Source organism: Salvelinus alpinus, chromosome 10 (assembly GCF_045679555.1).
Source record: "Salvelinus alpinus chromosome 10, SLU_Salpinus.1, whole genome shotgun sequence".
NCBI lineage: Eukaryota > Metazoa > Chordata > Actinopteri > Salmoniformes > Salmonidae > Salvelinus > Salvelinus alpinus.
In genome coordinates this window covers 8,845,278-8,854,597 of record NC_092095.1, presented here as the reverse complement: position 1 = coordinate 8,854,597, position 9,320 = coordinate 8,845,278, and the positions used below count along the sequence as shown (strand labels likewise).

The window sequence follows — 9,320 nt, the reverse complement described above, 5'->3', positions numbered from 1 at the left end:
TCTACTACTATTGTCTTCCAGGTCATGTGTCTTCTCAGTCAGGTTGAGACGGGTCTACTACTATTGTCTTCCAGGTCATGTGTCTTCTCAGTCAGGTTGAGACTGGTCTACTACTATTGTCTTCCAGGTCAGGTGTCTTCTCAGTCAGGTTGAGACTGGTCTACTACTATTGTCTTCCAGGTCATGTGTCTTCTCAGTCAGGTTGAGACTGGTCTACTACTATTGTCTTCCAGGTCATGTGTCTTCTCAGTCAGGTTGAGACTGGTCTACTACTATTGTCTTCCAGGTCATGTGTCTTCTCAGTCAGGTTGAGACTGGTCTACTACTATTGTCTTCCAGGTCATGTGTCTTCACAGTCAGGTTGAGACTGGTCTACTACTATTGTCTTCCAGGTCATGTGTCTTCTCAGTCAGGTTGACACTGGTCTACCACTATTGTCTTCCAGGTCATGTGTCTTCTCAGTCAGGTTGAGACTGGTCTACTACTATTGTCTTCCGGGTCATGTGTCTTCTCAGTCAGGTTGAGACTGGTCTACTACTATTGTCTTCCAGGTCATGTGTCTTCTCAGTCAGGTTGAGACTGGTCTACTACTATTGTCTTCCGGGTCATGTGTCTTCTCAGTCAGGTTGAGACTGGTCTACTACTATTGTCTTCCAGGTCATGTGTCTTCTCAGTCAGGTTGAGACTGGTCTACTACTATTGTCTTCCAGGTCATGTGTCTTCTCAGTCAGGTTGAGACTGGTCTACTACTATTGTCTTCCAGGTCATGTGTCTTCTCAGTCAGGTTGAGACTCGTCTACTACTATTGTCTTCCAGGTCATGTGTCTTCTCAGTCATGTTGAGACTGGTCTACCACTATTGTCTTCCAGGTCATGTGTCTTCTCAGTCATGTTGAGACTGGTCTACCACTATTGTCTTCCAGGTCATGTGTCTTCTCAGTCAGACTGGTCTACTACTATTGTCTTCCAGGTCATGTGTCTTCTCAGTCAGGTTGAGACGGGTCTACTACTATTGTCTTCCAGGTCATGTGTCTTCTCAGTCAGGTTGAGACTGGTCTACTACTATTGTCTTCCAGGTCATGTGTCTTCTGTCTTCTCAGTCATGTTGAGACTGGTCTACTACTATTGTCTTCCAGGTCATGTGTCTTCTGTCTTCTCAGTCATGTTGAGACTGGTCTACTACTATTGTCTTCCAGGTCATGTGTCTTCTCAGTCAGGTTGAGACTGGTCTACTACTATTGTCTTCCAGGTCATGTGTCTTCTCAGTCAGGTTGAGACTGGTCTACTACTATTGTCTTCCAGGTCATGTGTCTTCTCAGTCAGGTTGAGACTGGTCTACTACTATTGTCTTCCAGGTCATGTGTCTTCTCAGTCAGGTTGAGACTGGTCTACTACTATTGTCTTCCAGGTCATGTGTCTTCTCAGTCAGGTTGAGACTGGTCTACTACTATTGTCTTCCAGGTCATGTGTCTTCACAGTCAGGTTGAGACTGGTCTACTACTATTGTCTTCCAGGTCATGTGTCTTCTCAGTCAGGTTGACACTGGTCTACCACTATTGTCTTCCAGGTCATGTGTCTTCTCAGTCAGGTTGAGACTGGTCTACTACTATTGTCTTCCGGGTCATGTGTCTTCTCAGTCAGGTTGAGACTGGTCTACTACTATTGTCTTCCAGGTCATGTGTCTTCTCAGTCAGGTTGAGACTGGTCTACTACTATTGTCTTCCGGGTCATGTGTCTTCTCAGTCAGGTTGAGACTGGTCTACTACTATTGTCTTCCAGGTCATGTGTCTTCTCAGTCAGGTTGAGACTGGTCTACTACTATTGTCTTCCAGGTCATGTGTCTTCTCAGTCAGGTTGAGACTGGTCTACTACTATTGTCTTCCAGGTCATGTGTCTTCTCAGTCAGGTTGAGACTGGTCTACTACTATTGTCTTCCGGGTCATGTGTCTTCTCAGTCAGGTTGAGACTGGTCTACTACTATTGTCTTCCAGGTCATGTGTCTTCTCAGTCAGGTTGAGACTGGTCTACTACTATTGTCTTCCAGGTCATGTGTCTTCTCAGTCAGATTGAGACTCGTGTCGGCCTGCTTGGTGTCCTTAGTGTTGGCCAGCTTGGTGTTGAACTGCTTAGAGTTCTTAGTGTTGGCCTGCTTAGTGTTGGCCTGCTTAGTGTTGGCCTGCTTAGTGTTAGCCTGCTTAGTGTTGGCCTGCTTAGTGTTGGCCTGCTTAGTGTTGGCCTGCTTAGTGTTGGCCTGCTTAGTGTTGAACTGCTTAGAGTTGGCCTGCTTAGTGTTGAACTGCTTAGTGTTGAGCTGCTTAGAGTTCTTAGTGTTGGCCTGCTTAGTGTTGGCCTGCTTAGTGTTGGCCTGCTTAGTGTTGGCCTGCTTAGTGTTGGCCTGCTTAGTGTTGGCCTGCTTAGTGTTGGCCTGCTTAGTGTTGGCCTGCTTAGAGTTGGCCTGCTTAGTGTTGAACTGCTTAGTGTTGAACTGCTTAGTGTTGAGCTGCTTAGAGTTCTTAGTGTTGGCCTGCTTAGTGTTGGCCTGCATAGTGCTGAGCTGCTTAGTGTTGAGCTGCTTAGAGTTCTTAGTGTTGAACTGCTTAGTGTTGAACTGCTTAGTGTTGGCCTGCTTAGTGTTGAACTGCTTAGTGTTGAGCTGCTTAGTGTTGAGCTGCTTAGAGTTCTTAGTGTTGAACTGCTTAGTGTTGAACTGCTTAGTGTTGGCCTGCTTAGTGTTGAGCTGCTTAGTGTTGAGCTGCTTAGTGTTGAGCTGCTTAGTGTTGGCCTGCTTAGTGTTGGCCTGCTTAGTGTTGAGCTGCTTAGAGTTGGCCTGCTTAGTGTTGGCCTGCTTAGTGTTGAGCTGCTTAGAGTTCTTAGTGTTGGCCTGCTTAGTGTTGGCCTGCTTAGTGTTGGCCTGCATAGTGTTGAGCTGCTTAGTGTTGGCCTGCTTAGTGTTGGCCTGCTTAGTGTTGAGCTGCTTAGAGTTCTTAGTGTTGGCCTGCTTAGTGTTGGCCTGCTTAGTGTTGGCCTGCATAGTGTTGGCCTGCATAGTGTTGAGCTGCTTAGTGTTGAGCTGCTTAGAGTTCTTAGTGTTGGCCTGCTTAGTGTTGGCCTGCTAAGTGTTGGCTTGCTTAGTGTTGGCCTGCTTGGTGTTGAACTGCTTAGAGTTCTTAGTGTTGGCCTGCTTAGTGTTGGCCTGCTAAGTGTTGGCCTGCTTAGTGTTGAGCTGCTTAGTGTTGAGCTGCTTAGTGTTGGCCTGCTTAGTGTTGGCCTGCTTAGTGTTGGCCTGCTTAGTGTTGGCCTGCTTAGTGTTGGCCTGCTTAGTGTTGGCCTGCTTAGTGTTGGCCTGCTTAGAGTTCTTAGTGTTGGCCTGCTTAGTGTTGGCCTGCTTAGTGTTGGCCTGCTTAGTGTTGGCCTGCTTAGTGTTGGCCTGCTTAGAGTTCTTAGTGTTGGCCTGCTTAGTGTTGGCCTACTTAGTGTTGGCCTGCTTAGTGTTGGCCTGCTTAGTGTTGGCCTGCTTAGTGTTGGCCTGCTTAGTGTTGGCCTGCTTAGTGTTGGCCTGCATAGTGCTGAGCTGCTTAGTGTTGAGCTGCTTAGAGTTCTTAGTGTTGAACTGCTTAGTGTTGAACTGCTTAGTGTTGGCCTGCTTAGTGTTGAACTGCTTAGTGTTGAGCTGCTTAGTGTTGAGCTGCTTAGAGTTCTTAGTGTTGAACTGCTTAGTGTTGAACTGCTTAGTGTTGGCCTGCTTAGTGTTGAGCTGCTTAGTGTTGAGCTGCTTAGTGTTGAGCTGCTTAGTGTTGGCCTGCTTAGTGTTGGCCTGCTTAGTGTTGAGCTGCTTAGAGTTGGCCTGCTTAGTGTTGGCCTGCTTAGTGTTGAGCTGCTTAGAGTTCTTAGTGTTGGCCTGCTTAGTGTTGGCCTGCTTAGTGTTGGCCTGCATAGTGTTGAGCTGCTTAGTGTTGGCCTGCTTAGTGTTGAGCTGCTTAGAGTTCTTAGTGTTGGCCTGCTTAGTGTTGGCCTGCTTAGTGTTGGCCTGCATAGTGTTGGCCTGCATAGTGTTGAGCTGCTTAGTGTTGAGCTGCTTAGAGTTCTTAGTGTTGGCCTGCTTAGTGTTGGCCTGCTTAGTGTTGGCCTGCATAGTGTTGAGCTGCTTAGTGTTGGCCTGCTTAGTGTTGGCCTGCTTAGTGTTGAGCTGCTTAGAGTTCTTAGTGTTGGCCTGCTTAGTGTTGGCCTGCTTAGTGTTGGCCTGCATAGTGTTGGCCTGCATAGTGTTGAGCTGCTTAGTGTTGAGCTGCTTAGAGTTCTTAGTGTTGGCCTGCTTAGTGTTGGCCTGCTTGGTGTTGAACTGCTTAGAGTTCTTAGTGTTGGCCTGCTTAGTGTTGGCCTGCTAAGTGTTGAGCTGCTTAGTGTTGGCCTGCTTAGTGTTGGCCTGCTTAGTGTTGGCCTGCTTAGTGTTGGCCTGCTTAGTGTTGGCCTGCTTAGTGTTGGCCTGCTTAGTGTTGGCCTGCTTAGTGTTGGCCTGCTTAGTGTTGGCCTGCTTAGAGTTCTTAGTGTTGGCCTGCTTAGTGTTGGCCTACTTAGTGTTGGCCTACTTAGTGTTGGCCTGCTTAGTGTTGGCCTGCTTAGTGTTGGCCTGCTTAGTGTTGGCCTGCTTAGTGTTGGCCTGCTTAGTGTTGAGATGCTTAGTGTTGAGATGCTTAGTGTTGAGATGCTTAGTGTTGAGCTGCTTAGTGTTGGCCTGCTTAGTGTTGGCCTGCTTAGTGTTGAGATGCTTAGTGTTGGCCTGCTTAGTGTTGGCCTGCTTAGTGTTGAGCTGCTTAGTGTTGGCCTGCTTAGTGTTGGCCTGCTTAGTGTTGAGATGCTTAGTGTTGGCCTGCTAAGTGTTGGCCTGCTAAGTGTTGGCCTGCTAAGTGTTGGCCTGCTTAGTGTTGAGATGCTTAGTGTTGAGATGCTTAGTGTTGAGATGCTTAGTGTTGGCCTGTTTAGTGTTGAGATGCTTAGTGTTGGCCTGCTTAGTGTTGAGATGCTTAGTGTTGAGATGCTTAGTGTTGAGATGCTTAGTGTTGAGATGCTTAGTGCTGGCCTGCTAAGTGTTGGCCTGCTAAGTGTTGGCCTGCTTAGTGTTGGCCTGCTTAGTGTTGAGGTGCTTGCAGAATATCCAGTTAGAGCAATTGATTGGTATTCTTACATTAGCTAGTACTGTGTGTGAGTGTGTGGTGTACTCCCATTGGAGTTAGCTAGGCTGTACATCACTCAAGTCATTTAATGTGATATGTAACATGAGCATCTCCCCACCTCTAAATGACCCTCCATCAGAGTAGTTGCATATGAACCAGCCATAACATTGTCCATCGCAATTACTTTTAACACACAATCTGATTCGCCGAGTCCCTCTCCCAATCAGAGCGAGTCACTATATTCCCATTGGATCCGATTGGCTGTTACCATCCTTCCCAGCCTGTAGTACATTGAGCTGTTGGATCTTATTGGCTGTTGCCATCCCTACAGCATGTAAGTTCTTTGGACGGTTGGATATGATTGGTTGCCTGGTTCTCATTGACCTTAGCGGGCCCTGTTCAGGCACCGTCTGTGTGTGTGTGTGTGTGTGTGTGTGTGTGTGTGTGTGACCATCGTAACTTAACGCCACCCTGACAATGACAGCCGGCACATCTCAATGGCACCACTACACACACACACACACACTAGACTCTATACAGGGTCCTATGACATGCCATCTCTAATCCTCCAGTATGTCCTCTGCTCTCTCAGAGGGCTTTCTATTAACAGCAGGATGTATGTCATCGATTCAATTATGTCATCAACGTATGTCATTGACTCAATCTGATACAGTGATGCATTGTGGATAGCAGAATGATGGCGCCGGAGTCTGCCGTCTTATCGGCTCTTAACCAACCATGCTATTCCGTTTGTTTTTTCTCGTTGTTCGTAACTTGTTTTGTACATAGTGTTGCTGCTCTTACCGTCTCTTATGACCGAAAAGAGCCTCTGGACATCAGAACTGCGATGGTCACCTGAAACTGGAGGAAGAGCTCTTCAATGAGTCGAACGGGAGGGATAGACTACGACAGACACCCGACCAGGCCCAGATCCCCGTGATTCGCTGGAGAAGAAAATCGGAGATTTCGCGGAAAGAGATCACGGTGCCTTGTGAAGATCAGGCGACGAGTGGCTAATCTGCCTTTGCCTTCCGTCCTGCTAGCTAACGTTCAATCGCTGGAAAATAAAAGGGACGAACTGAAAGCCTGTTTATCCTACCAACGGGACATTAAAAACTGTAATATCTTATGTTTCACCGAGTTGTGGCTGAACGACGACATTAAGAACCTCCAGCTGGCGGGTTATACACTCTATCGGCAGGACAGAACAGCGGCCTCTGGTAAGACACGGGGCGAGGCCCTGTGCATTATGTAAACAACAGCTGGTGCACGATATCTAAGGAAGTCTCAAGGTTTTGCCTGCCTGAGGTTGAGTATCTCATGATAAGCTGTAGACCACACTACCTACTGAGAGAGTTTTCATCTGTATTTTTCGTAGCTGTTTACATACCACCACAGTCAGAGGCTGGCACTAACACAGCATTGAATGAGCTGTATTCCGCCATAAGCAAACAAGAAAACGCTCACCCAGAGGCGGCGCTCCCAGTAGCCGTGGGAATTTAATGCAGGGAAACTTAAATCTGTTTTACCAAATTTCTATCAGCATGTTAAATGTGCAACCAGCGGGGGAAAAAACAACTCTAGACCATCTTTACTCCACACACGGATGCGTACAAAGCTCTCCTTCGCCCTCCAATTGGCAAATTGGACCATAATTCTATCCTCCTGATTCCTGCTTACAAGCTAAAATTAAAACAGGAAGCACCAGTGACTCGGTCTATAAAAAAAGTGGTCAGATGAAGCAGATGCTAAAACTACAGGACTGTTTTGCTATCACAGACTGGAACATGTTCCAAGATTCTTCCAATGGCATTGAGGAGTACACCACATCATTCACTGGCTTTATCAATAAGTGCAGAGGACGTCGTCCCCACAGTGACTGTACGTACATAACCCAACCAGAAACCATGGATTACAGGCAACATTCACACTGAGCTTTCAAGAAGCAGGACTCTAACACGGAAGCTTATAAGAAATCCCGCTATGCCCTCCCACGAACCATCAAACAGGCAAAGCATCAATACAGGACTAAGATCAAATCGTACTACACCGGCTCCGACGCTCGACGGATGTGGCAGGGCCTGCAAACCATTACAGACTACAAAGGGAAGCACAGCCGAGAGCTGCCCAGTGACACGAGCCTACCAGACGAGCTAAATAACTTGCTCGCGTCGAGGCAAGAAACACTGAACCATGCATGAGAGCATCAACTGTTCCGGACAACTGTTTGATCACGCTCTCAGCAGCCGACGTGAGTAAGACCTTTAAACAGGTCAACAGTCACAAAGACGCAGGGCCAGACGGATTACCAGGACGTGTACTCCGAGCATGCGCTGACCAACTGGCAAGTGACATTTTCAACCTCTCCCTGTCCGAGTCTGTAATACCAACATGTTTCAAGCAGACCACCACAGTCCCTGTGCCAAAGAACACGAAGGTAACCTGCGTAAATGATTACCGACTCGTAGCGCTCATGTATTTTGCCATGAAATGCTTTGAAAGGCTGGTCATGGCTCACATCAACACCATTATCCCAGAAACCCTAGACCCACTCCAATTTGCATACCGCACCAACAGATCCACAGATGATGCAATCTCAATCTAACTCCACACTGCCCTTTCTCACCTGGACAAAAGGAACATCTGTGAGAATGCTGTTCATTGACTACAGCTCAGCATTCAACACCATAGTGCCCTCAAAGCTCATCACTATGCTTAGGACCCTGGGACTAAACACCTCCCTCTGCAACTGTATCCTGGGCTTCCTGACAGGCCGCCCCCAGGTGGTAAGGGTAGGTCACAACATCTGCCACACTGATCCTCAACATGCTCAGTCCCCTCCTGTGCTCCCTGTTCACTCATGACTGCACGGCCAGGCACGACTCCAACACCGCCATTAAGTTTGCTGATGAGAACAGTGGTAGGCCTGATCACCAACAACGATGAGACAGCCTATAGGGAGGAGGTCAGAGACCTGGCTGTGTGGTGCTAGAATAACAACCTCTCCCTCAACGTAATCAAAACAAAGGAGATGATTGTGGTGGACTACAGGAAAAGGAGGACCAGGCATGCCGCCATTCTCATCGACGGGGCTGTAGTGGAGCAGGTTGAGAGCTTCAAGTTCCTTGGCATCCACATCACCAACAAACTAACATTGTCCAAACACACCAAGACAGCCGTGAAGAGGGCACGACAAAACCTATTCCCCCTCAGGAGATTGAAAAGATTTGGCATGGATCCTCAGATACTCAAAAGGTTTTATAGCTGCACCATCGAGAGGATCCTGACGAGTTACATTGCTGCCTGGTATAGCAACTGCTCGGCCTCCGACCGCAAGGCACTACAGAGGGTAGTGCGTACGGCCCAGTACAACACTGGGGCCAAGATTCCTGCCATCCAGGACCTCTATACCAGGCGGTGTCAGAGTAAGGCCCTAAAAATTGTCAAAGACTCCAGCCACCCTAGTCATAGACCGCATGGCAAGCGGTACCGGAGCACCAAGTCTACGTCCAAGAGGCTCCTAAAATAGCTTCTACCCCCAAGCCATAAGACTCCTGAACAGCTAATCAAATGGCTACCCATTGGCTATCCCCCACCCCTGCTGCTACTCTCTGTTATTATCTATGCATAGTCACTTCAATAACTCCATCTACATGTACATATTACCTCGACTAACCGGTGCCCCCGCACATTGACTCTGTACCAGTACCCCGTCTATAGCCCCGCTATTGTTATTTACTGCTGCTCTTTAATTAATTTAATTAAACAGCATTGTTAGTTAAGGGCTTGTAAAGTAAGGATTTCACCTGCTGTATTTGGCGCATGTGACAAATAACATTTGATTTGATTTGAATTATCTATAGGCTAAGTCGTGAGAACAGGGTTCAGCCTATTTTATACAGCAGTCATGTCATTGGACAGTACAGTCGTGGCCAAAAGTTTTGAGAATGACACAAATATGAATTTTCACAAAGTTTGCTGCTTCAGTGTCTTTAGATATTTTTGTCAGATGTTACTATGGAAAACTGAAGTATAATTACAAGCATTTCAGTGTCAAAAGGCTTTTATTGACAATTACATGAAGTTGATGCAAAGAGTCAATATTTGCAGTGTTGACCCTTCTTTTTCAAGACCTCTGCAATCCGCCCTG

General features: G+C 47.3%; 2 protein-coding genes across 5 annotated transcripts in view; both read right to left on the bottom strand.

The window, feature by feature from the left end:
- LOC139531480 (nuclear receptor coactivator 2-like) overlaps positions 1-9,320 on the bottom strand; it is a 192,283-nt gene that overhangs the window by 110,778 nt on the left and 72,185 nt on the right. The window contains exon 1 of one of the 4 annotated variants that reach the window (XM_071327958.1): positions 5,975-7,706. The exons of the other annotated variants lie outside the window; for them this stretch is intronic. The gene's annotated coding sequence lies outside the window, so the exon portion shown is untranslated. Of the gene's footprint in view, positions 1-5,974; positions 7,707-9,320 lie in introns of those variants that run through there. 4 annotated transcript variants of the gene reach the window in all.
- Positions 3,196-5,493, bottom strand: LOC139531428 (micronuclear linker histone polyprotein-like). Its single transcript, XM_071327877.1, has 4 exons — positions 5,461-5,493; positions 4,597-4,836; positions 3,481-4,377; positions 3,196-3,426 (listed from the first exon to the last, which is right to left on the bottom strand). Exons 1-4 carry the CDS (start codon positions 5,491-5,493, stop codon positions 3,196-3,198), a joined length of 1,401 nt encoding a protein of 466 aa, XP_071183978.1.